Source organism: Vigna unguiculata, chromosome 7 (genome assembly GCF_004118075.2).
Source record: "Vigna unguiculata cultivar IT97K-499-35 chromosome 7, ASM411807v1, whole genome shotgun sequence".
In the NCBI taxonomy this organism is placed as follows: Eukaryota; Viridiplantae; Streptophyta; class Magnoliopsida; order Fabales; family Fabaceae; genus Vigna; species Vigna unguiculata.
Genome location: NC_040285.1, coordinates 1,802,422 through 1,829,713, shown reverse-complemented (window position 1 = coordinate 1,829,713; position 27,292 = coordinate 1,802,422). Strand labels below are relative to the sequence as shown.

General features: G+C 29.4%; 5 protein-coding genes and 6 non-coding genes across 13 annotated transcripts; 9 read left to right on the top strand and 2 right to left on the bottom strand.

The window, feature by feature from the left end:
* Window positions 1-3,057: 3,057 nt before the first annotated feature.
* LOC114190384 (40S ribosomal protein S28) lies at window positions 3,058-4,534 on the top strand. The gene is made up of 2 exons (XM_028079239.1): window positions 3,058-3,171; window positions 4,103-4,534. Exon 2 carries the CDS (start codon window positions 4,104-4,106, stop codon window positions 4,299-4,301), a length of 198 nt encoding a protein of 65 aa, XP_027935040.1. The 5' UTR covers window positions 3,058-3,171; window position 4,103; the 3' UTR covers window positions 4,302-4,534.
* On the top strand, window positions 3,734-3,816 carry LOC114192856. The gene has a single exon (XR_003606175.1). It is a non-coding gene; the product is annotated as a small nucleolar RNA Z102/R77 (small nucleolar RNA).
* Window positions 4,535-6,245: 1,711 nt separating the features above from the next.
* LOC114192466 (40S ribosomal protein S5-like) lies at window positions 6,246-9,264 on the top strand. Its single transcript, XM_028082198.1, has 5 exons — window positions 6,246-6,356; window positions 6,439-6,533; window positions 6,740-7,011; window positions 8,723-8,926; window positions 9,009-9,264. The coding sequence occupies exons 2-5, from the start codon at window positions 6,441-6,443 to the stop codon at window positions 9,061-9,063; spliced, it is 624 nt and encodes a 207-aa protein (XP_027937999.1). The 5' UTR covers window positions 6,246-6,356; window positions 6,439-6,440; the 3' UTR covers window positions 9,064-9,264.
* LOC114192860 lies at window positions 7,234-7,314 on the top strand. The gene has a single exon (XR_003606179.1). It is a non-coding gene; the product is annotated as a small nucleolar RNA Z102/R77 (small nucleolar RNA).
* Window positions 7,513-7,595, top strand: LOC114192855. The gene has a single exon (XR_003606174.1). It is a non-coding gene; the product is annotated as a small nucleolar RNA Z102/R77 (small nucleolar RNA).
* Window positions 8,010-8,090, top strand: LOC114192859. Its single transcript, XR_003606178.1, has one exon. It is a non-coding gene; the product is annotated as a small nucleolar RNA Z102/R77 (small nucleolar RNA).
* LOC114192858 lies at window positions 8,246-8,326 on the top strand. Its single transcript, XR_003606177.1, has one exon. It is a non-coding gene; the product is annotated as a small nucleolar RNA Z102/R77 (small nucleolar RNA).
* Window positions 8,486-8,568, top strand: LOC114192857. Its single transcript, XR_003606176.1, has one exon. It is a non-coding gene; the product is annotated as a small nucleolar RNA Z102/R77 (small nucleolar RNA).
* A 2,770-nt stretch (window positions 9,265-12,034) lies between the features above and the next one.
* On the top strand, window positions 12,035-16,160 carry LOC114192711 (EEF1A lysine methyltransferase 1). Its single transcript, XM_028082500.1, has 5 exons — window positions 12,035-12,399; window positions 13,332-13,490; window positions 14,503-14,584; window positions 14,742-14,887; window positions 15,624-16,160. Exons 1-4 carry the CDS (start codon window positions 12,082-12,084, stop codon window positions 14,885-14,887), a joined length of 705 nt encoding a protein of 234 aa, XP_027938301.1. The 5' UTR covers window positions 12,035-12,081; the 3' UTR covers window positions 15,624-16,160.
* Window positions 16,161-16,401: 241 nt separating this feature from the next.
* On the bottom strand, window positions 16,402-18,233 carry LOC114192712 (universal stress protein YxiE). Of its 3 annotated transcripts, none has more exons than XM_028082504.1 (4): window positions 17,948-18,233; window positions 17,537-17,619; window positions 17,070-17,188; window positions 16,402-16,608 (listed from the first exon to the last, which is right to left on the bottom strand). In XM_028082504.1, the coding sequence occupies exons 1-4, from the start codon at window positions 18,180-18,182 to the stop codon at window positions 16,512-16,514; spliced, it is 534 nt and encodes a 177-aa protein (XP_027938305.1). In that variant the 5' UTR covers window positions 18,183-18,233; the 3' UTR covers window positions 16,402-16,511. The 3 variants fall into 3 exon arrangements, with proteins under 3 accessions (XP_027938305.1, XP_027938304.1, XP_027938302.1); XM_028082503.1 differs by having other exon boundaries at window positions 17,537-17,640; window positions 17,948-18,226; XM_028082501.1 differs by having other exon boundaries at window positions 17,537-17,643; window positions 17,948-18,224.
* Window positions 18,234-21,599: 3,366 nt separating this feature from the next.
* LOC114190148 (MATH domain and coiled-coil domain-containing protein At3g58270-like) lies at window positions 21,600-23,647 on the bottom strand. The gene is made up of 4 exons (XM_028078930.1): window positions 23,427-23,647; window positions 23,147-23,292; window positions 22,746-22,900; window positions 21,600-22,598 (listed from the first exon to the last, which is right to left on the bottom strand). The coding sequence occupies exons 2-4, from the start codon at window positions 23,266-23,268 to the stop codon at window positions 21,793-21,795; spliced, it is 1,083 nt and encodes a 360-aa protein (XP_027934731.1). The 5' UTR covers window positions 23,269-23,292; window positions 23,427-23,647; the 3' UTR covers window positions 21,600-21,792.
* Window positions 23,648-27,292: the final 3,645 nt, after the last annotated feature.

The following is a 27,292-nucleotide window of genomic DNA, read 5'->3' as shown; positions in this document are numbered from 1 at the left end:
TATTAATATTATTAAATTTGTTATTATTATAGTATACATGTATTTATGTCATTATTATGTAATTCTTATTATTAATATTACTTTTTATTATTACATTTTTTATTATTAGGATATAATTTTTTTATATAATTGTCATATTTTTTTATCATTATTATTTTTTATTGATATAATTTAAAATACTTTAAATTGTTATTGTAATTTATTATTATTATTGTTATTTTAAATAATATTATTATTTTAAATTTAATAATAAAAATATTAGCGTATAAAACACTGTAAGTAGATCTACAATGCATATATAAATAAGCAACTAAAATAAAATGTATATATGTTGTGAAACCTAATCCCTATACAAAATTAACAATATCAGATTAAGGTTAAATATTTTAAACAAAATCAAATGAAGATATAAACAATACAAAAGGCAAAGATGTACTAAAAGGTAATAATACATTGAATCAAACTAAAATGAAACTGAACTTAAAACCATATAAAACAAAATTAACACGTGTATAAAAATTAACTTAGAAGAAAAATACAAACATATTGCCAAATATAATTCCAATATATAATTATAGCAATATAAAGTTAAAATTTTAAACAAAAGCACATGCATAATATATATATATATATATATATGAAAAAATATTGACATATGAATTTAAAGAAAAATGAAGTTGAACATAAAATATTTGAAATAAAAAACAATATGCACATATAAATGAGACTCAAAATAAAATATATGAAAGATAGTCGTGGCTAAAATTAGAACAATGTGAGGTTAAAAAGTAGAACAAGAGGTCAAAATTTACAAACAAAATCACATGCACATATATGCAACTTAATAGGCAAAAATGTATCGAAAGATGTCAGCACATGAAATCAATAAGCAACTTAGAACAAGATGAAGACGTATCGTGAAATGTCACATACCAAATCCGAACAACCTTAAGTTGAGGTTAAAGATTTTAAATAAAAACGCATGCAAGCTTAAGGAGCTTAAAAGAAAAACATATTCAAAACTAGTAGACTGTAGAATCAAAGTAAAATGAAATTTAAATTTAAATATTATAAACTAACATGTACATATAAGCAACTTAGAGATGAAATGCAAACATACTATGAAAGGTAATCCCCATAAAAATTATAACAACATGAACTTGAGGTTACAATTTTTAAACATAAGCACATGAAGAAGATATATGAATGTTATTGTAATTTTGAAATATAGAAATATGTATAACGACTCTTGAGTTTCTCTAAGTAAATTTTATAAAATCTATAAAGTTATTAATTAGAAACGATGTAGGAAATTATATAGTTTTAAATTAGAGAACTCTTAGAAGAGAGTCTATATATTTCCATTAGCACTTATAAATACCTCTTGTATTTGACATTTTCAAGTAAGGAAATTTAGAAGCTCTCTTATAACATCTTTTTCTACTAGAGTGGTATCAATGGATAGGTTTGATCTAAAAAGTTTGCTAGAGACAAATATAATCGAGAGATGACAATCAATGGATATACCAACTTTTAATTCCTTCATCTCTTCGTCTTAAAAAAAAAAATTATAAAAGATGGTGTCTTTATATGAAAGCGTTGCAAGATTGTCAATGTTTTTTGGAGATTATACAAAAGGGTTATGAGGAGCATCAAGATGAAAATAGATTATCTCTATATGAGATGGAAACTTTGTTAAAACAAGGAAAAGGGATCACAAGTTGTTACTCTCATCCATCAATGTTTATTTTTCTTGATTTTATACATGATTTCGACACTTACATTGAATGAGATTGACTTAATCTTAACTAAATTAACTATCTTTTACTTATAAATAACAAAACGAGGCATGAAAAAATCAAATATGTGGAAATGTAATTTATTTTGTGTGAATTGTAATATAGCTAAGGGGTGAAAGATTGTAAGATCATAATTTAAATATGTCCTTTACACTTGAGCAACAATGTTGTTGTTTAAGTAATATGAAGAAAACTTTAGAGCAAATAAACCTTGAACACCAAATTTAAGAGTTAAACTATAAAGAAATTCTATCTTACGAGAAAACTTCCATAACTAATCATCATAAAAAAAGTTTGAGCTAGAAGATAATCTATCATGGAGGAAATCCCAATTATTCATCACCATAATTGAAACTGAAAGTAAACTTTAGAATAGAATATAATCATAAGACTTTTCTTATGTTTTGATTACTTCTATAATTTTCATTTGTTAATTAATGAATATTACATATACATAAATAAATAATAATTTGTAATTCTTTTATTTATTTATTAAGTAATTTTACATGAAGAAAAATATAAACAATAATTGCATATATTAGCATAGAGATGTTAAATGATGGTCGGTCGTAGTTAAATACCACATCAGAGACCAAGTTGACTTTTTAAAATTTTTATTATATATTTATAACAATATATAAAGAAGATTTATTTTTTGTGTCCACATTTTATACTAATTATATCCTTTGTAAAATTAACGATAACTTTTACCTATTTTCTATAAAACGATTTATTTTTTTTTCTTTTTTTATTATCAACAATTATCTTTTTTATTAATTTCATTTTATTTTTAATAAATATACATGTATTTTATACATTAACTTAATAACATTATACTATTATCATCTATTAATATAATATTATCTATATTTAAAAAATGTGTACACACATACGCATAACGCTATATTTATACTAATACTAATATATATATACTAATATATATATATATATATATATATATATATTAAACACATAATATAACTAAATAATATATGTCTATAATTTAGTTGAAGATTATTATTTTAATATTGACAGGAACAAGAATACAATGAATAATTAGAATATAATTTATAAATGTTTATTATTTACTGTATCATATTATGTATTCGTGTACTTTTAAATAATATAACAATACATATTTTCATATTACAATTATGTTATAAAAATATTTAAAATTGAATATCGTAATTTCCAATAAGGTCCACACTCATATTATGTACCTAGATGGTATTCCATGGATAAAATTGTCATTAACAACTAATCTAGTGTTCATATAAATTTCAATACCTAGGGTTTGTTGCTTTTCTTCTGTGGAGTTTGAAGTGAAAGCTGCGGCTGCGACCCCTAGCCTCTTCCTCTTTCTTAATATCAGGTATGCCCATTGGTGTTTCTGAAATCTGCATTGAATTTCAACACTCATTTTCTTCATTATAAATTTGATTCATATAAGGTTAATGATATTTTTATAAATTTGCCGTAATAGTATATTTTATCTTAATAATGTGATTTGTTTGCTATTCATGATCCTAATGATTTTCAGTTGGTAGTGGTTTATGACGGTGTGAAGCCTCAGTGTTATGATTGCTGTTGAGTTGTGTTGGTTTTGATGATAAATTTGTTGCATCACACCCAGTGAACAATAATTTATTTTATTTTGGTTTGAGTCGGTTTAGAAAATATAATTGTCTTTAATTTGTAGATTTTTTTTTTTTAACTTTATTAGCTTGATTGTTTTAATATTTTCTTGTAGGAGCCGTAGTAAAGAAATGTATTTAAATTGGTTCTATATTTTTTTTTATGTTCGATCCACTGTGTTAGACTTGGAATTGAAATCAAGCTGTTTGCTCTGTTAATGATAATGTACATGCTTTTCATGTAATGCTATGGAATTTTTCATGTTTGGGATTTAGGAGATAGAACAATGTTAAGTTGGAGAACGATATGATGATTAATTGTTTCCCTATTGGTTTGATTGCCTGAATGATGGCACTCATGTATTAGCTCTATCTGATCATTCTCCATAGCAAGTTGAAATGAGTTCATGGTTGGTTTATATACAGTGTATGACTTCATTTTGAACAAACTGTTTATCACACCTGATAAACCTTTTTGCGTATTAGTTACTCAATTATGTCCTGTTAGTATTTCACTTTTGGTTTTCACTGCATTTGTTCAAATTTGATGCTGAATTCATGATTGTAGATATTGATTGTGTTGTTTTTATGTTTCTCCCTTTTCACTGCTAATGTGATATGCAGACCTTACTAACTACATACTTATAAAAATGGCTTATATTTGAGCAGGATGGAATCTCAGGTGAAGCATGCTATTGTTGTGAAGGTTATGGGCCGAACTGGGTCCAGAGGGCAGGTGACTCAGGTTAGAGTGAAGTTTTTGGATGATCAGAATCGTCACATCATGAGGAATGTGAAGGGACCAGTGAGAGAGGGAGACATTCTCACCCTTCTTGAGTCTGAGAGAGAAGCAAGGAGATTGCGCTAGAGTCTTTTTGATTGTTTGATTCAGTGTTCATGTGAAACAATGCTGTTTTTTTGTGGTAGTTAGCAATGCCATATTTTATTGTCCTGAATCTGTTATTACACTGTGACACTCTATTTTTGATGTTATTGAGCTGGCAGAGTTTTGAGTAAAATTGTGGTTTGGGTTTTATGTACTGCTTTTCATTTTATGTTCCTTTTGCAATGGATGTGATCAATCCAATATAATTTTTGGCATTCTTGGTATCTAAAATATTACACTGGTGTTTTTTTTTTCCAATTGCGATGTAGCAAATTTGTTTATAGTTCAGCACTTTCGTTAAGATTTTCATGGTTTCAGATTGTTATCCACTTATTCATATTTCAAAGAAGCATCATGCTTTTAGATTAACATTGTCCACCGAATTTGTTTCTAATCAGACCTGAACTTTGATTTCTAAGGCATCTATTCTGCCAAACAATTGTCATTAAAACTTACAACAGATTGGCGGTGGATACTTGAAAAGTAAATAGAAATTCGGAATCACCAATTGGGGAGGGAATGTTTAAAAATTAAGAAATGACATTATATAGGGGAAAGTTCAGAATCTGATATAGGATGGTATTTATCTCCTAATGGTTTTAGCTTTTGGCATGGTGAATAATGGTCCTCTTGGTTATGTTAAATGTAAAAAAAAAAATGAATTTTGCTTACAATCCTAGGATCCTACTTTTCAAGTTTTCATTCATTTTAACATCGAGGACTGTTCCAATTTTGTTCTTCACAAAGTTCTCTGGATGTGAAAAAGTGTTGGAACTAAAACCATATGATACGACAAGTCTGATGCTTTAAAATTTGTATGATAACAAAGATCGTTTGTCTTACAGTGTTGTTCAGTGTGCAGATATAATGTATCGATGGATTGTAATTCATTTCAAGATAAACAAGTTTTTACAAAGTAAAAGTCTTTTAAAAACATCATGACTTGCTTCCATTGTTTTTGAAGTAAATGAATCCAACCAAGTTCTTAACTATAAGCGTCTAATACATGCACATGCGCTGAATATAAACGTTTTTTCTTAAATATAAACGTTTATCTTTCTCAAAATTGATGAACCCTTTAGACTCACCAAAATGAATTTGTTTTCAAATAAAAGAGTAAATATGCTGATTTACTCTAATAAGCTGATTCTATGGCATGGCAAAGGAGAAAAGAAAAAAAGATCAATTTTCCGGCGTTGATACATAATATATAATTTGGTTAAATATGTTTTTGTCCTTCAAGTTTCACTGAAATTTAAAATTAATCCCTCATTCAAACATTTAACTAATTTAGTCCTTCATTTTGATCACTTTAGTCATTCATTTTCAGAAATACATATATTTAATCCTTTTAATCAAAATTTGTTTAGTTTATTTCAAGTTTCAAATGCATTTTATGATAATATTTGAGTTAACATTTAAGCAAAAATGAGTCAAACGATGTCAAATACTATCATGAAATGCGTTTGAAACATTAGATAAACTTAACAAAATCTGGTTAAAAGGACTAAATTCATACATTTATAGATATGAAAGACTAAATTGATCAAAATTTTCGAAGAAAACCATTTCCAAATTTCACTTAATCAAAAAACATATTTAACCCTGTACAATACGCGGGTAACATTATACAATTTTTGACAATTACTTCTTACACCCCATCATATCCCTTTCCCCACCCCTTCAAAATGTTTTCCTTAAAAGGAGGAAATGTTTACTTTCGAAAAAAAAATTGTGTAATTATTTATTATATTCCGCAAAATAAAGTTTGGAAATGGAAGGATATGGTGCAGGTAATCGCCCTCTCCATGTAATGAAAACAAAAGCAAACACATCCTACGCAAACCACCAAGGCCCAAGTCCACAGCCGAAGAGAAATACCCAAACCTCAATGGGCCAGGCCTAACCGTTCAACTTAGGGTTTTCGATCACTATAAATAACCAAATGTCAATTCGATAAACCTAGGGTTTGTGTCGTTGCAATTGCACTTGCAGCTTCTTCCGCCACTCCACTGCACCCTCTGTGCCTACAAACCAGTTCGTTCTCTCACATTTTTTTCTGCTTTTCTTCTTCTCATTCTTCTCTTCGCTAACTCTCTCTTTTCATTTTGCTCTGCAGCCATGGCGGACATCGTCACTGAAGCTGGGGCCGTTCCAGATCCCACCCAACTAGATGTCAAACTGTTCAACCGTTGGAGCTTCGAAGACATTCAGGTACTTATCACTTGCTGTTATCTAGTTATTAATCTTGCTAAATTCTAAAATTACACGACTTTTCATGAAAGTTTTTGAAATGTGTATCCATGTAGTTTGTTTATTATGAGATTTTCTTTAGTAATTAGGTTAGTGGTAATACTTTGACATTAAATTGATTAGACAGTTTTTTTTTTTTAATTTATCTTCCTTTTTTTTGTTATTAGGTTAACGATATTTCGTTGGCTGATTATATCGGAGTGGTGTCCTCGAAGCATGCCACGTACGTTCCTCACACATCCGGCAGGTACTCGGTGAAGCGGTTCAGGAAAGCGCAGTGCCCCATTGTTGAGAGGCTTACTAACTCTCTTATGATGCATGGAAGAAACAATGGAAAGAAGCTTTTGGCTGTTAGGATTATCAAGCATGCCATGGAAATCATTCACTTGCTCACTGACCAGAATCCAATTCAGGTTATTGTGGATGCTGTCATCAATAGGTATGTTCTAGTGCCTGTAATTGTTTTTGTGATGTTTTTATGCACGGATGACTTTCTAATTGGTTTTAATTGTGTATATGTCGCTGGGATGCTGTAAACTTGTTTCTTTAAAAGTATGCGATGAAATTGGACACACATTAACAAATATTTTCCGTTTTTAATTTTTTGAACTTAAAATTTGTAGTATAATTTATTGGGGAAGTCAGTGTCTATTGATTTGGAGAATGGAATGATGATTATGAATTCCATATTGGTTTGATTGCCTCAATGATGGCGTTTTGTATTAGCTCTATCTGACCATTCTCGTAATTATATTTGTTACTTACTGTTATCTGTGCGTGATAAAATATTTTGGCTTGGGGGTAGAAGTTATTAAGTATGTTGACGTAAGAGCATTCTTTGAAGTGGTACACTGGCTGGTTATACTAGAAGTAATGGACATCCTTAGTTGATTAGGGCCACCTAATTTTAGGAATCAATGATGATAGTTGGAGAGTTGGAGAATGACATGATGATCATTTATTTCCCTATTGGTTTGATTGCCTGAATGATGGCACTTATGTATTAGCTCTATCTGATCATTCTCATTAAATAAATAAAAATAAGCTTATGATTTTTTTGCATCTGGTTTGAATTATTCTAGTAGTTTCTGTGCTAAAAATATATCATGAAATGTATTATAATTTCTTAGGTGAAATTAATTATCTATTTCCTTTTTGTTTGTTTTTACTGTTTCATGATATTTTGGTAGTTAAGTATGATTGGTAATTGTCTTTATCTTCTATTGTCGTAAAACTATATTTTATATTTATATAGTATTTAAAAGGGAAACCTATTATTTCATTTGTTAATAGTACTTCTCATGATATCTTTATGTTGTGATTTAACTATTTTACTTGTTTTTAATTGTTGATTTACAACTTCTGGGGTTAGGAAATTAAATTTTCGTGGCTTAGGTGCAATTTTAGGGTTGCTAGATCAATGATTTAGCAAATGGAGAATGACATGACGATTAATTGTTTCCCTATTGGTTTGATTGCCAGGATGATGGCCAAAGTATTAGCTCTGTCTGATCATTCTTCTATATGGGTTTAGCTCATTTTGTCTTTACGAGGGTGCTTTAGTTATTTTACTTTTTTTTTGTGTTTGTTTACTAATTCAGGTAAAGGGTATTCGAAGGTTTTGGGTTTAGTTATATTTTAAGCGGTGGAAGGTTAATGAGGAAGCACGTGGAGAATGACATGACGATTAAATATTTCCCTATTGGTTTGATTGCCAGGATGATGGCAAAAGTATTAGCTCTATCTGATCATTCTCCTATATGGGTTTAGCTCATTTTATCTTACGCGGATGCTTAAGTTATTTTACTTGTTTTTTTGGTGTTTGTTTATTATTAGTTCAGGGAAAAGGTATTCAAAGGTTTTGGGTTTAGTTTTATTTTTTGGGGTGAAAGGTCAATGATGCAGCATGTGGAGAATGACATGACGATTAAGTATTTCCCTATTGGTTTGATTGCCAGGATGATGGCGCTATTGTATTAGCTCTATCTGATCATTCTCCTATGTTTTTGATATTTTTGATATTTATTGTTTATTTGCTATTGTTTTATGGAATACTCTTCTGTTTTATGAAGTCTTCAGTTTTTGGTAATGTAGTGGATTAAATATTATGTTATTCTATTGTAGTTATTTATTTGCTATTGTTTTATCAGTGGTCCCCGTGAAGATGCCACGAGAATTGGATCTGCTGGAGTGGTGAGGAGACAAGCCGTTGATATCTCACCCCTACGACGTGTTAATCAGGCTATCTATCTTCTAACAACTGGTGCACGGGAAGCTGCTTTTAGAAACATCAAGACAATTGCTGAATGTTTGGCTGATGAACTTATTAATGCCGCAAAAGGTTCATCCAACAGGTATAATTTTTCTTTGATCAAGTGAAATTACATTATCGTATTTAATTATACTGTGTTACTTAAGGTTGCTACTTTATTTCAGTTATGCGATCAAGAAAAAAGATGAAATTGAAAGAGTTGCCAAGGCTAATCGTTAAGCAGTTCGAAGTTGTACTGTACCAGAGATTTTGATTCGATCTTTGTACTTCATTTATTACAATATCGAATATTGTGTAATACTTTTTTATGGCTTTAGTTTATTTTTAGTTCCTTTTAAGCAAGGATTTAAATGAAGGATTTTTTATTCTTGGACGTAAATTTATATTCCAAGACTTGAATTTAGTACCCTGCTTTTTGGATTTTTGTTATGATTTAAATGGGAATAATCTTTGATTCCCGTATTTTATTTTTGTTAAAATCAAAGCTGTTACATGGGCCACGGTAATGTCGGTATAAAGTATAATTCAAACGTCATTGTTAATTTTAATAACTATATTATAACGAAATGCAGTTTTTAATTTAACTAATATGCATGTCGGTGTATAATTGACTGTTTGTTCTTTGCGAATGAGTAAATGTAATGGAGATAAATATTAATCAAACTACCTTCAAATAACATTAACCGAAATTGAAGATGAAATACTTTGTCAATTCGATTGCCAATAGAAAAGTGATAAATAATTAATATGGTTACAATTAAAATATAATTTGTTTTGTGCTTTATCGTGTTCATGTGTTAGAAACTTAGTTAATATTGAGGTATTTCAATATTATAATTTTTTTTTGTAGAATTTTAAAGAAAATTCAAATGACAATTCTATAGTTTTATTTTAAATTCTTTATGTTTTCAAATTTTTGTTTTGGTGTGTTTAGGCGGTTTCGTTCCATTTTGGTATGGGTAAATCTAACTTATTACTTTGTATCATTTGGCTAAGTTTCATCATGATGAAACTTTATGATGAAATTTTACTTGACATGAATTCTAGATTCTTAACTACTTGACTTAGATTCAAGTTTACTTGGTTTGGATTCAACTCGACACTGACTTTGTTTGACAGATTTTTATTTAGAATTATTTAAATTTCAAATTTGATTAAATGTTTTGGTTTTGTTCAACTTGACTTAAAGTTAATATGGCTTGAGCATACCATGATCGGTTTTTATTAGTCTAAACTAACTTGGCGAAACATGGGACTAAGATGAATGTGGATCAGTCTTAACTTGGATCAATGTGGATTTCTACCAACACTGCCCGACCTTGATCAGGATTGACTTAACTTAATCAGCAATGGGTCTAACTTGACTTAACATAGACCCACACTTATTTGTTTAGATTTGGATCTCTCCCAGTACGATTTGACTTAGAATCAACTCAAATTGAGACAAAGTTAACTTCTATGTGTTCAAGCCAACTCAACTTGACTAGGACTATGACTTATTTTGCTTAAGTTAGACCAAACTCGACTCAACTCAACCTAAGTTTAGGCCGACTTGGCTTGACATTAACTCGGGTTAACTTGGTTTGAAATTACATAAAACTAACATTACATAAGTCTGACCTAGTGTTATCTTAGCTATATCTGACTTGATTTAACATTTTATAACTTGAAAATAATACCATTTAATGTAAATTGAAAAATGTTCTACAAATATACAATAATTTTTTAGGAGCTTTGATAAAAAATTAATGTTTAAATATTATTTTTCTCAATTTGAAAGTTATTTAAATTCTTTATTTAAAAAACAAAATGTGGTTTAGGTAGTTACTGATTAACAAAATTTGATTAAGTAAATTATTGAATTTTGAAATCCACTAAAAGAAATTATCAAATTTCGAAATTCGATTAAACAAATTACCGAATTTTGAAAATTATTTTTTACCCCAGTGAAAAAGTCAAGATTCATTAGAAAATTTTAGAAAACTTTGGGAGTGGAGAAGAAAAGTTGGAGGTGAAGGAAGAAACTCTGTATTTAATAAAATTGGACCCTTCATATAAATTAACAAGGGTCTTCGATAATTGGATCGGGTACTATACTAATAATTATGGTACATTTCATTTTTCATCATAGTTGTCGTGTTTCTCCATTCAAGGCTATTTCAAAAATGAATATTCAAAGCTTACAGTTAATGCACTAAATGAACTTACCTTTGATATCAATCTTTGTAATACACTTTCAAAACCACAATATCAACTTATAATCATCATTTTTGTTATATATAATCATATTAGATATAATATAACAATATTGTACTTGCAAATTTTATCCAATATATAGTAATTATTAAAATTCAAAAATATATAATTTTAAGGCTTAAATACCTTTTTCGTAGTGTTTGTTGCAGATGGTTCTAATTTTGACAGAATGTTTAAAATAGTCATCATTTTGACCGAATGTTTAAAATGATCATCATTTTCACAATTCCTGTTTTACTTGGTCCTTTTCTGTTATGTTGTTTAAATCAGTAAGGGAGCACTGTACATGTGACATTGTTTGTATTACGTTGCATTGGGGTGTGTTACGTGTACTGTACACCGTTCCTGATTTAAATGGCGTCACACAAAAAAGGACCAAATAAAACACGAATTGCATGATGACCATTTTAGGCATTCGGTAAAAATAAGAACCATTTTAAACATTCTGTTAAAATGAAAACCATCCACAACAAATACTACGAAAATGAGGACGAAAAAGGTATTTAAAGCCTAATTTTAATTACACCAACCACATTTTTCTCAACAATACATAACAAAAAACGAAAATGATTGCTTACATCTGTTTACTAATTTAATTATTATTATTATTATTATTATTATTATAAATATTACTTTCGAAAATATATGAATAATTTGAGATTATAATATATAATACAGTAAATTTCATTCATTATTTAATTCCTTTATATAACATTATTAAACTCTATTTAGACATTGTACTTAAATATTTAATATAATTTTAACTCTTAAATATAATTTTACAAAAAAGTTCCTATTAAAATATAATAATAATAAAATAAATATCTTAATAAAGTTAAAAAAAAAGCCGGCTAGTTTCATGTTGGTTCGGTTTGGATCCGATGATTTCAAACCCGAACCCGAATCGGATAATGTATTAGCTTGTATTCGAATCCCTACTAACCTCTTCGCCAACTCTTCCTCCCACACCAGATTAGAGCAATGACGGACCAACTCCAACTGAACCCTAACTCGGTGGCCGGACTCACTGAGTCCTCGGCGCCCTCCGACGATGATGAACCCTCTCTCAGCTCCCACACTCTCGCCGCTCTCAAGGAATTCCTCGCCGAGCAGCAGCGTCAGTCCGACGCGGAAGAAGGGTCCGAGGTTTCTCTCGTGTCCGAGAATTGGAATTTGAGCCAGTTCTGGTACACTCCAGAAACAGCGAAAACCGTGTCCGAGGAAGTTCTCACTCTCTGCGGTGGCGTCCACGCTCGCGTTGCCTGCATTGCTTGCCCTACTCTCTATGTTTATCTCAAGGTTTGTTTTTGCTCCTCTGATATTGTAATTTTATTTTTATTTTTCTTCTAATTAGTAAATGGGTTTACCTTTTTGTTTGAGTGTGAGTGGTTGGGATTACCGATCACGATTTTGGTATGAAATTTGCATGATAGTTGAAAAGTTATTGAGCATTGTCTTAAGAGATTGGATTACGTATGAAGTTTGCTTAGAACAAGTTTACTTGGTTCCAGTTGAAATGAACTTAGATTCTTTAAGTCTGATCTCATGTTCGAGGTTGATTGTTGCGCGTGAAAAAATTGTAACTGCAGGAAGACTCTTCTAGAGATAGTGAGTGAGGTTTTTCCGAGAAGATTACTCAGGTGCTAAGTCTGGACATTTTGGAGCAATAACATGATTACCCAAAAAATATATGAAGGTTGTTGTGGTCCTGGTTTAATTTGTAATATAAAAAGTCTCAGTGTAGAAAATGTTTGGAATTTCAAATCCTTATAGGTGGAGGTAGTTTATTTGTAATGCATTGAATCATGTATTGTTATTTATCATAAATTTGTGAACTTTTATGATAATTATTTAATAAGTAATACTTGAGATGTTATCTAATTTGTTGACAGAGTAAAAATCTTTACACTAACACAGTCTATGAAAATTAAGCTCATTTGAGACTGGTAAAGAGACGAAGAAGGCCTCATTTTCAGCAATTAGTCTTATCTAATGACTTCAATTAGAATACACTGACAGTATATATTTTTTACTCGTTCATACTATCATACATTTGTCAAATGCATGCACGATAAGATTTTTCATTTTTTTATAAGACTTTTAAAAATCATATTTAGAGTGTTTTCTAGTTTCTAATTAGTTGACAATGTTAAAAGATATTGTATGAAAATTATAATCCATTGGATTTGCTTTTGCTCTAACATTCTCTTTTTCCTTTCTTCAATCTTCAGCAAATGAATCCTGATGCTACTGTGCAACTTCTTGAGTACGACAAACGTTTTCAGCAATATGGAAGTGATTACACATTTTATGACTACAATCTTCCTGATGAAATACCATCAGAATTGAAACATTCCTGCAAAATTGTAGTTGCAGATCCTCCTTACTTGGTGAGAATTAATTGCTGACGTATTACTTTGTAAATTGGCGTCTTCTGTATCTTTTGCTTCCATTTCTGTCAATTGCTTTGTACTTCACAGAAACTATAAATGGTTCGATTGGCTGAGGATAAATTGATCAAGTCTTTTTCTTGTGAAAAATGATTTTTTTTTAACTTAAGTGTGCAAGTTGTTAAAAGAGTTTGAACTGTATACCTTAATTAAGTTGGATTCCTCCATCTCTGGTATACCTTTTCCCCATCGTCTCCTGATTAAAGTAATAACAGTACTGTGGTATGAAGCAGATATTCCTCCCCTGTACGTTTGATTGCAATTAGAAATCAATATGCAGCTAGTCTTTTATTTTGCTTCATAGAAAATTATGCCGTGTTGGACAAACCAAAGGCCGTGCTGTACGGTGCATTCCTTAACATCTCTTTTCAATGAGTTGAATTGCATGTTTCATGGATACATAGGTTTCTATATCTCATTGTGAACTAATTTAAAGCCTGTTTCGTGTATTCACAGCTTCTGGCAATGAATCACCAGTCTGCTTTATTTTTCCGTAACTGACTTTTGTATTTGTACTTGTTACTAGAAGAGGAACCCACAATGCAAGATTAAAAGAAAATCTGGTGTTATTTAAGACATGTCAAACCTTCTCTCCTTCCATCCTAATCTAAAGAAAAAAAGTTAGATTACTGCCTAAAGATTCATTTGGGTGAATAGCTTGACCAGAGATAAAAAAAAATCAGTCTTGAACCAGTATCGTAATCCCCGAATAATTTCTTCTAAGAAGTTCATCCAAATAGCTCCAAAATCTAGGAATAGGAGTGAATGTAATTGGTGAGCCTTTGTTATTCAATTTGTAATGGAATTTTTGTCCCTTTGGTGGTTGGGGTTGGGGTGGGGAGATAGAAAAGACATCAAGTGTGAGGCTATTAGACTGGCAGTATACAATACTTCCACCTTAAAACATAGTGACATAACTAATGATTTTCTTGACGTAATTATTTGGTAGTAGAGCAAAGAGTGCTTGGAGAAAGTTGCTGAAACGATTCGTCTGCTCATACAACCTGGAGAGTCATTTGTGCTTCTGCTGACAGGTATCAATGAATTTTATCATATTGTGCTTTTATCATTTCTCTAAAAATGATAATTTACTTGTAATGTTTATGACGAAATGATCAGTCTGAAGAATTACTAAGAAATATAACTGTATCCGTTGTTGGGTATTGTAATTTTTGTATTACACTTTTGTAGGGAAAGTGCAGAAAGAAAGGGCAGCAGAGATCTTGGGCCTGTATCCTTGTGGATTTAGGCCTCAGCATTCCAGCAAACTTGGAAATGAGTTTCGGTTGTTCTCTAACTATGACCCCGAAACGAGACTAGGAGGGTGGGAAAAATAGGTACATACTTTTCCTTTGGTTGCCTTGCCTTTCATGTCTCTGATTACATGTCTGTGTAAAGATTCGGATAAATGTGTTCTCAGTCTCTGAAAATTTGGTCAAAGTTAATTTTAGTTCCTTTATTTTAAAAGCGGTGATTTTGAAGATTTTATTCTTGACTTCATTGCCTTGAACGTGGACGAAATCCATTACATTTTAGAAAATACAAGAACCAAACAAACATTTACAATACTAAAATAATAAATTTGTATATATATTTTAAATTTTCCTAATTTGGTTGTACTCTTTCAAAAATTGTCTTATTTTTATGTATCTCATTTTTAAAATTCTCCACTCAATAGTCGTGAAAGTGGTTATAAACTTATATAATTAACATTTAATGACAGTTATAAATCGTCACAAGAATCACTTTAAAGGATCAGAAGTAAAGTATCTCCAAATTAAAGGGAAGAAAATAAGATAATTTTTTTAAGGGTTAAAGCCAAATTTGAAAAAAAGTTATAAAATTATGCCAATTTTTGAAGCACATCTTACCCTTAAGTTTAATATATTTCCCCTCTATAGCTGGTCAGAAACTCAATTTCATCCCATATGTTCTATAAGGAAGGTGCATATGAGAGTGAGTGTAGAATAAATTATATTCTATAAGGAATGTGCATATGAAAGTGAGTATAGAATAAATTGTGGTCCATTCGGGATTTTCCAATTTGAAAATGATAGTTGAAATATGATGTAGGTAGTAGGTGTATGAAGCTGCAGTTGCATATATTATGACGTTGGGTTGATTGGATGATCATGTTTGCCACTACAAAGACATTGAAGTTATTCTGCTAGAAATTTTGATAGAATATCAACGTTTCTGTGGATTGATATCAGCCTCTAGGCAACAAGTGTATTTGAATTTTTCAGATAATTGTCCAATATATTTTCCATTTGTCTCAATTTCTTGCAAGAGGCACAGTTTTGGGTCGTGTTAGATTTCTGATATTTGCAAGTTGAGGTAAGTCTTTGACTATTGTGAATGACAGCAGCATGTGCTGCCAAGGGCAATTTCGCTATGGAATCTAGTTGTGTGGTTCGGCAAGGATTTTTGTTCAACATCATTTTAATTTGAAGTGATTTATAGTAGTTTGTCAACAGTTCATAATTGACTCTGTTGCACAAAACAAAATATTGTTCCTAGATGTCAGCATTGAATTAGGGATGCTTGTATACTACGTTTTCTTTTCTCTTATATCAAGTTGCAATGATGATTGCAAGAAAGTTATTTATACTCTATTTTAAAAGATGAGTATAAAGTCCCATGAAGACTTTTTATATATTTTATCTATATTTTATATGAAGACAAAGATGAGTATAAAGTCCCATAAAGACTTCAGGACATTTTTGGCAGGCTAGTGTAGCTTTCATGGCAAATCCAAATTTAGTTCTTCATTCATTTTCAACGGTAAAACTATGTGAAATGATATTTTGGGAGCTATTTAAATATTTTAGTACAAAATAAAGGAGCACCATCTAAATTATTCTAATGCAGATAAAATTAAAAGATGGTTTCAGAGAAAAAGAAAATTAAAAACATTTTTATTCATCATTAAACATAGGCTGAAGAGACTGGAAATTAGGGTTACTGCTTTTTGTTTTGCTCTGGAGGTGGTTTCACAATAAGGACGGGTGTTCTTGCATGATGTGCACAGTAATCACTCACACTTCCAAGAAGTGTCCTGCAACCAAATGTACACATACATAGAATCATCACTCTTTCAAAGAAAATCAAAATTAATCTATGAATAAACTTAAATAAATGAAAGGATAAATATAGATAGTAATAATTGACATTTTAAATTTCAGTGAAGTTTTACATTGAACGAGTTCCACCTTGATTTTTAAAAGATTTTCTTTTAGATCAAATTGATTATTACTTTATAATATCATACTACTTTGATCAAAAGCACTAATAAATTACAAAACATGTCACATTAGTCAAAATGAATGTCAACATCCCCAGTATAAAAAAATGAAGAAAATTGAAAAAGTACCAATGTGGATTGGTGTATGAAGAAGAAAACTGTAAAAGAATATTTTTTTAAACTAAAAAAAAAACACTCAAAATGTAACATATAAATAAGAGATGAAAACTGTATTTTAACCTAAAAAAAGTATTTGCAAGGGCAGTAATTCAAACCTTTTGAGGGCACCAAGGCCACGACTCCCCAAAACAAGAAGATTAACTTGCATTTGTTCTGCTGCTTCACATATCATCTCCCTTGGATCTCCATTCAGAATCATGCTTTCTGCTTTCACCTGCATTTTCATCCTCATTCATGGAACATTATTATGTAATATTCTAAGTTCAGAGATCAAAATAAAATACAAAATTGTGTTTCAATCAAATCAAATGCATTTTAAGTATAATTTATATTCTTGTAGGAACTCAAAATTGGTCTTTTTTTCTTTAATTTTTTTAGAAAACAAAAACTTATTATGATTTCTGATATGTTTTGAGTAAATTTACTTTAAAAAATGTTTATTTAAAAGACACATTAATTTCTGTTTGTGTAATAGTATCTCTACTCATCAAAATTTTGTTAATCAATAATTAGTGTTAAAAATAAAAGTTTTGGCAAGGTAATGAGACAATTAATTAATTACCAGCTTATTATGACACATTTTCAATGCCCTTGAGAGAACAGATGCTGATTGTTCTTCTTGTGCTTTCTTCACTGAATCCACCACTACATTTGCAGGATAAAATGCTGCTAAAGCCACCATAAAAATCATATATTTTCTCCAAAAAATACACTCCAACAAAAAACACACACATATTTTATTCTTTTGCCTTTGAAATACACTTTTATTTTTCTTAATTGCTAGTCCTATTTACTTTAGGAATCACTTAAAAACAACAACATGACAATATAAACAAACCTAATAACACAATCGAAAAAAAAAAAGCACAACATAGTCAAAATATAAACAAATATTATTTTTTAAGAAATCAAAGATAAATTAATAAATACTTGAAAGACATGGATAAATTAATATATAGGGAATGAAAATAACCAGCTCCACCAGGTCCAACTGGGTAAACAAAGTTTTGAACTTTAGGTTCAACATGAACCAGAATCACCATGCCCTCATTCTCCTCTGTTGCTTCTCCCACAGTAGCCATGGCAGTGAAGAGGTTATCAATGGCCCATTTCAGAGCATAGAAGCTTCCATCACTCTCATCCACACCAACCATCACCTTCATCCTCATCCTTCGTTGTTCTTGTTCTGCTCCAACACTTTCTTCCATGGCTTTTCCTCGGTTTATCACTAACAGTTCAATCCTTCTATCACCATATTTATAATTCTATATCATCTTATTCTCACGGTTTTGCCCCTCACACTTTGCTTCTTCTGAGGTTTTTGTGTCGTTTTCCTCATGCAAATGTTTGAGACTTGGCAGCTCCACAGTCCATGTTTGCAAGACAGGTGAATACGTGTAAACCTTTTACATCAATGCTGCCATGCCCTTCATGCACAAATCTTCAATGTCATCATTATTCACTTCTATTATTGAAAAAAAGAGAGAGAATTTTTTTAAGAATAATTCAATATACACAAAAACTTATTTATAATATATAAATTTGTCTCACATATTATATTATATATATATATATATATATATATATATAACATAATACTCATTAGCAACTAATTTAATTTAGTGATAAATTTAAATAATAATTTATAAAATAAAAATTTATTAATTATTAAAATAATAATTATTATAAATATAAACTATAATTATTTCTAAATTGATTTTTAAAATTAACAATGATCACTAAATATTAATTATGAAAGTTTTTGTTATTAAATAAACTGGTTTTTAAATTAGTCTTTAATTAATTAATTAATAAATAATTATAAATTTTTATTTATAATTATTTTAATAAATAATAATTTTTTATTTTATAAATAAGTATTTAAATTGGTTAATAAAATTTTTTGTAATATATATATATATATATATATATATATATATATATATTTTTTTTTAATGTTAATAAATAATAAATATTGTAACAAGAGATTTGAAAAGATTTTTAAACCTAACTGTACAAACTTGTAAAATGAGATTCCCATGTAAATATACTTTATTTATTATAAATGTGAAATTTCTAACATATTTTTATTGTATTATTTGTTTTACAAATTTATTTCTATTTTTTCAATTTCAAATCACTGGTAACATTATTTTTGTTTAAGAAAATAAGTCATTTAATCTTTTTATACTTTTAAGTGACAATTCTTTATTCTCACACAATTGTAAAAGTTACGGTTAAAAAATATACACTTGGTCAAATTTCATTGATAATATTTAAAATTTATAGGTAAACTAAAATTATAATGATTTATCTCAGTAAAATTTTCGTTAATAAATTTTATTGACGCATCAAAAAATTTGTATGTAATTACTAATTATTAAAAAAAAATTGATAATTTTTCATTAATAATTATTATTTATTAGTCAATATTCATTAGTAATTATCGATGAATTTTTTTGTCAATAAATATTTCGATTTGATTTTTTCTCATCTCTTTTTTTTTGTTAAGTTACCAGAATTATCATTGGTTCCTCCATATCCATCATTGCCACCATTAACTCTCTTCATTCTCTTCCTCCTTCTCTCACTCTTCCTATTTTTTTTCCGTTGTTACCACCACCTCCATCATTGTTGTCATTCTACTTTCGCCGCTTCATTGATGTCATTGTTGTCATTGATGTCGTTGATGCACCGTTTCCGACTCCTCACTTCTTTTCTTCCTCACCCACTTTCTTCTTCTTCTTCTCATCTTCTTTCTTCTTAATCTTCTCTTTTTTTTTTTCATACATATCTACTTAATTTATAAACACATTTCGTTAAATTGGATGGAAAATTTGGTACCCAATTTTTGTTTACAAATTTATCAACAGATTTTTCATTCGTAATCAAAATTGTACTTTACTGGTGTCTTTTAAGAAATTGAATTATCAATGAATTTTTCACAAAAATATCAAAGCATTAAATATGATCTCATTTTATTGTCAAATTGTATTAGAAAAAAATTCTTCTATGATACTAATTCTAAATTATCTATAAATTTTACCTATGAATTTTTATTGATAATTTAAATTTACCGATTGATTATTTCAATTAATAAAGTCTATCGATAAATGTTGTTTTACTGACAAATTTATTTCGTCAATAAAGTTTTTACTATAATTAAATTTTTTTTGTAGTGGTAGATGAGATGTGATATGTGGTATACTAAAATATTTTATATTTGATATAAATTTTCTTACTATGAAACTTTTAAAATTCATAGAAAAGTTACAAAAAGAAAAATCATTCATTATAATTTTTTTAGAGAAAATTTACAAGAAAATTTATATGAAATATTAACAATATTATAATAATAAAATTTAATGACGATTTTATATAAAATGATTATTGATATATTTTAAAAATTGGAAACTAATTAATTAACATTTAAAATACGAAAAACAAAATTAAATTTTAACAAGACAAAATAGAGGAGCGAACATATATCACCTTCATTATTCATCTTTTAGATGTGAGAATTATATAGACTAGATAATTTTGTGTGTTGAAAGAATTAACAGTATCCATCATTTATATCAGCAATAAAGAAAAAATAAATGATTTGGGATCATAATTGTTGCTCCTACTGTTTAAAGATATAAATGGCATAGATATTATGAAAAATAAATTTTAAAATAAATATTATTTAATTTGTAATATAATAGTTACCTTTTATTATGTATATTTAATAATATTAATGATAAAAGTTAGAAATAAATTAAAATTTAATTTTGCAAACAAACCAATAATGAATTAGCGTGAAAATTTTAATTTGTTTAAAGTTGTTTAATGATTTAAGAAAAATAAAAGCAGAATACTAATTTAGTTGACGTGATTATATAAATACCAGAGTTGACATTTATGAATAGAATAAGGACAAAAGAATATCATTCAAACAATAAATAACAAGATTATGACTCCAATGCAAAGTAAAAAACAACGACAGCATACGAGAAGACTTGGGAAGCAAGGAACTCGTAGTAGAAAGATATGATTATATATTTCACCAAAATAAATTATGAAAAATCAACACTTAATAACTCTTAAAATTATGAAAAATCACCACTTAGAAATTAAGTTAAGATTCAAAGAGGTTGTTTCACATTTAAAGTGTAATTTTTTTTTTGTTAACACATAATTATTTATGTGGAAAAACATATTCAAATGCAAATTTAAGAGAAATAAACATAAATCTTAATTTAGAGGATATTTGAGTCATGCTTCCGTGCGTCGGCAGATATGTTTTTCTTCTCTTCTATTTGCACCCATGAAACTCTAAGCGCACCCCTCTCTCTTTCCAAAATCCTCCGCTAGACATCTATTCTATAAACCACTAATTACATCAAGAAAATAAAATATAAAATCATCCTAATTATGAACCCAATAAATATAAAACAAACAAAATAAGATTATTTTTGAAAGTAATAATAAAAAATTACCCTGTCTAAATAATTTTGACAATGATGATATTTATCGTATTCTTTTATTTATTTTGATCTATTTACTAAATTTTTACAACTTTATCGTAAAATATGGTGTATCATTTTAAGCGGTAATCAAAAAGTCATCTTCAAATGTAATCATAAGACAAAAAAAAAAAGTACATCTACACATTAATCAAATTTGAACTGAACAAAAAATTTAGCCAGCTTCGTACGAAAGCCACTAACATTGTTCCAACATAATTTGTACAAATCTAGAACTGAAAAACTTTGTGCACGAGCCTCATCAAAAACCAGTTCATCATCATCATATACACATATCAAACAGTTTGCACTAAAACATAGCATATCCAATTGGAGAATTCGTATCCATCTCATTGAAACCTCTTCTTACTTCTGATAACTCTCTTCTTGAAACCTCAAATTGTCTTTCAGCAGCAGCAAGTTCCCCTCTCAGTCTCTTCATTTTTATCTCCAAACCAACCACAGTGTCTTTGAGTTTCTTCAATTGCTTTGCTTTTTCCATGTAAGCTTTCAAACCCAATGCTGATTGAACATATGGCTCAAGCCATGCCAAGTCAAAGCCCGAGGATTTCACAAGTTCCTTCCACAAATCATGAAGATTCTTTATGTCTTTTTCAGTCATATCTTTAACCCTTTTGGTCTTGAGAAAGTGCAGAACTTGGGCTAATGATGCGAATGCCCATTGTCTGAACCTGCGAGTTCTCTCCTTCTGGCACTGTATAAGGTTTGGATGCCATATGCAAACCTCTTCCAGGAGTGGAATAAAGGCTTCTTCTTCTGCTGCTAAACTCTCCAAATCCACGACTTCTCTCAGTGTCAAACTGTTTGAACAACAACCATTTTGAGTTTCCCCTTCTGCTGAACTGGATCCTGAGGTTCTTGGACTGATGCTGTCCGAGGATGTTTCTGTTGCTTGACCACCTGAGGAAGAGTCATGAGAGGGAGAACAGTTTGGGTGAACCTGAATGTTGGGTGCTAAATCCGAGACACAGATGTGTGCCTCAATGATGCAGGTGTTCCTCACAAGATATCCTTGGTTATGGTTGTAGAAATCACTTAGATTCAAGAAAAATGAACCCCAGCTACGATGTCCCCCATTGAACTTCTGCTTGGTCTCTGAAAATCATCACAAGAATCGGTTTTCTCAACAGAAATACACCAGCAAGAAATGTTAAAAACTCAATTAACTCAACCCACAAAATCGATTTATAAACTATGCATCTCCATCCACCGAATCAACTAAAAATTCGACAACTTGAGTACCTTTTTCGATTGATTTGTTGTTGTCCACTTGGTTGATGAGAACCAACTTGAAGAACGTGTTTCTGCTCCATCCGTACGGTGGTAAAGAATCAGCAACCATCAAATACACTGAAAAATGGTTCACATCACTCCTCAGTGGATGCACAAGGATCCTCCTGTGACATCATGAAAATTAATTCATAGAAACAAAGGTTCATGAATATCTTTCTGTCATCACAGCAAAGAAATAAAGTGAAGGATGAGGTTCAGTTTTTCTTTTTCTTTCCTTTACTCGTCATGTATCATCACCATGTGATCTAAACTTTTCGGTGCTTGTTTTCAATTTGGTGAGGCTATGTAATGCGGTTATTATGAAAAGAACAGAAGTCTGAAGCAGTCAAAGGTTTATCATTTTCACGTACCATGTACAGCCCCGGATTTTGAAAGGCTTGGACTTCAATTTCATGATATTTTGTTTGGAGAAATCCTCAATTCTCCATGAGAACTTCTCAAAGTCAACACTTCTGTTCAATTCATTCACCATTCCGGTATGTTCATCTGGTGCCGCCTGTAATCACAAACGAAAAAAAAAATGAAAGAAATCAATATTACAAGATACAAACAAAATAGCAAGAACATATACGTATACGTATACATATACATATATGTGCTATGGAAAACCCCAGAAGTTTATATACTCACAAAGATCCTGTAAAAGGTTCTGCTGGTGCTGAGAAGAGAAGGAGATCAAAGGCTTGTAGTCATGAATGCTTGTTATCACTTTGAGAGAAAGAGAAAGAGAGAGAGAAAGAGAGAGAATGCTTTTGAGAGAAAGAGAGAGAGAATGAAAAGCAAAGAGATATAAAATAATGGCACTATAGTCAAGTCAAATGCAAATAGGATGGTTTGGTGTAAGGAATCAGAAAACTGGGATTTTTAATGTGTAGAAATTTCAAACTGCAAACAGTTAAAGGAAACTGAACTGGAGGAGGCCACAACTTTATGAGGCACAAAGCTACGCTTATGAAAGTTCAAGGAAATGACATGGGAAGATATCATTTTTGGAGGTTCATTACTAGAAGTAATTTAGATTCTCTCCTGAGTTATTTTTGTGTTATCTCTATAATATGAACATTAATGATGTTTTAAAAAATATTAATTTCTTTTAACATATTAGTATTAATATATTTCGAAGCAGGGATGAAAACATGGATTTATATTAGAAATCTAAATGTGAGTTTAAGTTTCATCTCGAGTAAAAATAATAAAGTTGAACATCATATAAAGATGAAGGCTCATAAATTAATTGTTTTACTGTTTTGAATTAAGAATGATGTCAATCCCTTACATGTGGGTTAAGCTCATGTCTTATTGGTGATGTATGTCCCTAGTAATCCTCTATCGAAACACTTGATAATTTACCCGTCCCCTTTAGGTTGAATGTGTAAGAGAGAACCCATACTTTTTTTTGCAACCTAGTCAAACGCATTGTTATACCTATTAAATCTTATGAGTTAATGTTATTTATGATTAACGACTACATTTCTTATTACAATTTAATTTTGTATATATTTTTGCTCCCTATAAATACCACCTAGGTGCATGGGAATGACACAACAAAACAACCACAAACACTAGAGTTCTCTCCAAAGTGTTCTTCTTTTCTTCTTTATATTATCTTTAAGACATTGATGTTCATAAGGTTCGGAGATCCTTCGCTACACTTGATCGATTTGATGGGTTGTTATATCTTGGGAGAGAAATGCATATAATTTGAAACACATATGATTGTGTATTGTGTATTTGTATTACCTTGTGCAGTGGGGGCGTTTTCTTTTTAAAGATAGCATCATGTGTGCCTCAACCTAAACTTTTTCTATCCTTTCCTTGTTTTTTTTTTCTCTTATTGTTATTATAATTGTTGGATTTCTAATTAATATTCGTTGATTTATATATATGTCTTAGTATTATTATTATTTTAATAATTTTTATTATATTATTTTATATTTTTATCATTAATGGTAATATTTGAATAATCATTTTTCTAACAAGTTAAACTCATATTTTATTGATGTTGTATGTTCCGGTAATCCTCTCTTAAAATAGTTCACAATTTATCCGAATTTATCCGCCCGCTTTAGGTTGAATCTATAAAAGAGAATCCATACTTTTTTTTCAACCTAGCGGACCACACACTGTTATCCCTATTTTTGAAGGCTCAACAAAAAATTAAAAGAAAAAAAGTCAGTATAGAATCCGAACTACTAGAGATGTTGCTTACAACAATCGTCTTCCAACGCTTATCTCTCTCCCTTTAAAAATACTTGATCATAGTTTTATATCTGTCACAATGAATCATGGTAGAGAGTATGCATATAATGTTATTAAAAACCAGTTCAATTGCTTTCAGGGAAGTCATAATCTGATCTCAAGAAAAGGTTTATTAAGTTAATTATGAGTGTGGCTTAAGCATTATGCAATATTAAAACCAAGTCAAAGCATGTACTGTTACAAATTATGTGTATTGAATAGTATAAAATTGAAAACACTGAGAAAATATAATTGGAAGATTTTGGACCATTAGATTTTAGGTGCTTGACATTTCAACTGCAGGCAAGTTTATAACTTAGTTTAGAACTCCTCCCTCATAAATTCTAACACACCAATCATTTTCTGTATATGATTCAGTCAACATTTCACTGGTACGTTTCTCTTTCACCTATATATCAAATCAAGTGATTTTTATTTCACATCTTTTTCTTTGGATTTTGATGGAGACGAAAATAAAGAATAGAGAATAACTAGATGCGAGGTCCCTTGAATTTGGACAAAAAGGAGAAAAGTAAACAAAACGTGAAAAAAATAATATTCATAGTGAATTTGATTAATGTGATGAAAAGATTAAATATGCATTCTTCACATGTTAAAAAAAAAAAATCTATTATAGTGAAATTTCTAACCTCACCTTACAAACCAGTTTTTTTTTTTGTTGAATTAAGTTTAAAATTCATTTCTAACATGGTATCATAATCAAGTTAGAGTCTATCCTAGTGAATTTTCTTAGATATTCAGTTCCATCCGCTATCAAACCGTTAACGGATCACCAATTTCTAGACTCATACACGAGATGTCTATATCTTAGTGAGGACGTCTATCGGAAGTCTCACATCGACTAAAGATAAAACAATTTCATTCTACATAAGTGGAGTGCAAACCTTACTTTTAAAATTAGTTTTGTGAGGTTGAGTTAGACTTTAAACTCCTCTTCTAACAAGATTTGATAACTTTATATTGAGATATTTTAAATAAAAAAAACATTAATATGGTGGAAAGAAATATGATGAAATCCATAATTTTGTTTTATTTATAATGGTTTTGGTAATATAACATCATTTAAAATTATGTAATATGAAATTTTAAACTTAGTAATTAAATTCATCTTTAAATGTTTAAAAGAAAAAAAAATACTAACTACACTCTTTGTCAACATTCGAAATTATATTATTTAGTTTGAATTGTGCGAATTAATTCTTCAAGTATTATAAGAATAAAAATGTTATTAAATTATGTATATGTTTCATGCAACAATAAAAGTGTCTACCCTTATCACGAGTCAATAGTAACTCCTTTTTTGAACATTATACAAATACCATTTTCCATGCACTTGCTTCATTTACTTTTTGTCTCCTTCTTTTGTCTAAAGGAGGAACATGTGAAATAAATCTTCCACCTAACCTTATAACTAAACTTATTCAGTATAATTATAACAGAAAAAAAATCATGAAATTAATTTTTTGTCACAATTTTTTTCGTATACGTTGAATTTATTTGATGGATTTTGAAACATAATTTTCCCGAATATGACTTTTTTTGTTCCATTTTAGTTATAAGTTTTAAAAATATGTTGTTGGGCATTCATTTTCAGAAAAATCGTTATCATGCGATTTGTCACTTTTATTTTCATTGTGCGACAAGGGAAAGTTATATTCACATTGATGTGAAAATTTATATTTAAGCTCAAGTATAATTAACTTATATTTTAACTTAGTTTTCTTATTTTAATTGTTTTAAATTTTAAAGCATTTCCTCGAATGTTGAAATCTAGTCAAACTTACTTAAAAAGTTTCCACGAATAACGTTTATTCCAATGTGAATAAAATAGAATATCATTTAAGTTACCAATATAGGATTAGGATTACACACTATTGTCCTGCTGATATAGAAAAACACATAATAAATAATTTTTTTTATAATAGTTAATTTGCTATTTATGATAATTTAAATATTTTTTTTTGGATGGTTTTAAAATTGACATAGATACAAATATATCAATTAAACAATCATCATATAACATTCATATTCAATGTTAATGATTTATAGTAAAAAGAGTTTTAAAAGGTAACCTGTACATTATTTTTGTCCTCCTTTTATACGTATATTAAGTTCGCAATCGATGTAGAAAGTATTTTTAAATGAAAAATGATTGACTTAATTATTTTTTTACTTGCATAATAACTTTATTTGCATAAAATCATATTTTTTAAACAAAAATTTTAAATGAAATCTCA

Excerpts from the sequence above, each read along its gene's own strand:
- LOC114192711 (XM_028082500.1), top strand. The coding sequence starts at position 12,082 with ATGACGGACCAACTCCAACTGAACCCTAACTCGGTGGCCGGACTCACT. Across the intron at positions 12,400-13,331 it reads CTCTCTATGTTTATCTCAAG|CAAATGAATCCTGATGCTAC; the intron begins GTTTGTTTTTGC and ends TTCAATCTTCAG. Across the intron at positions 14,585-14,741 it reads ATTTGTGCTTCTGCTGACAG|GGAAAGTGCAGAAAGAAAGG; the intron begins GTATCAATGAAT and ends ACACTTTTGTAG.
- LOC114192712 (XM_028082501.1), bottom strand. The coding sequence starts at position 18,182 with ATGGAAGAAAGTGTTGGAGCAGAACAAGAACAACGAAGGATGAGGATG. Across the intron at positions 17,189-17,536 it reads AAATGTGTCATAATAAGCTG|GTGAAAGCAGAAAGCATGAT; the intron begins GTAATTAATTAA and ends ATGAAAATGCAG. Across the intron at positions 16,609-17,069 it reads GGCCTTGGTGCCCTCAAAAG|GACACTTCTTGGAAGTGTGA; the intron begins GTTTGAATTACT and ends ATTTGGTTGCAG.
- LOC114190148 (XM_028078930.1), bottom strand. The coding sequence starts at position 23,268 with ATGGTGAATGAATTGAACAGAAGTGTTGACTTTGAGAAGTTCTCATGG. Across the intron at positions 22,901-23,146 it reads AAAATCCGGGGCTGTACATG|GAGGATCCTTGTGCATCCAC; the intron begins GTACGTGAAAAT and ends ATGATGTCACAG. Across the intron at positions 22,599-22,745 it reads CAACAAATCAATCGAAAAAG|AGACCAAGCAGAAGTTCAAT; the intron begins GTACTCAAGTTG and ends GATGATTTTCAG.
- LOC114190384 (XM_028079239.1), top strand. The coding sequence starts at position 4,104 with ATGGAATCTCAGGTGAAGCATGCTATTGTTGTGAAGGTTATGGGCCGA.
- LOC114192466 (XM_028082198.1), top strand. The coding sequence starts at position 6,441 with ATGGCGGACATCGTCACTGAAGCTGGGGCCGTTCCAGATCCCACCCAA. Across the intron at positions 6,534-6,739 it reads GGAGCTTCGAAGACATTCAG|GTTAACGATATTTCGTTGGC; the intron begins GTACTTATCACT and ends TTTTGTTATTAG. Across the intron at positions 8,927-9,008 it reads GCAAAAGGTTCATCCAACAG|TTATGCGATCAAGAAAAAAG; the intron begins GTATAATTTTTC and ends ACTTTATTTCAG.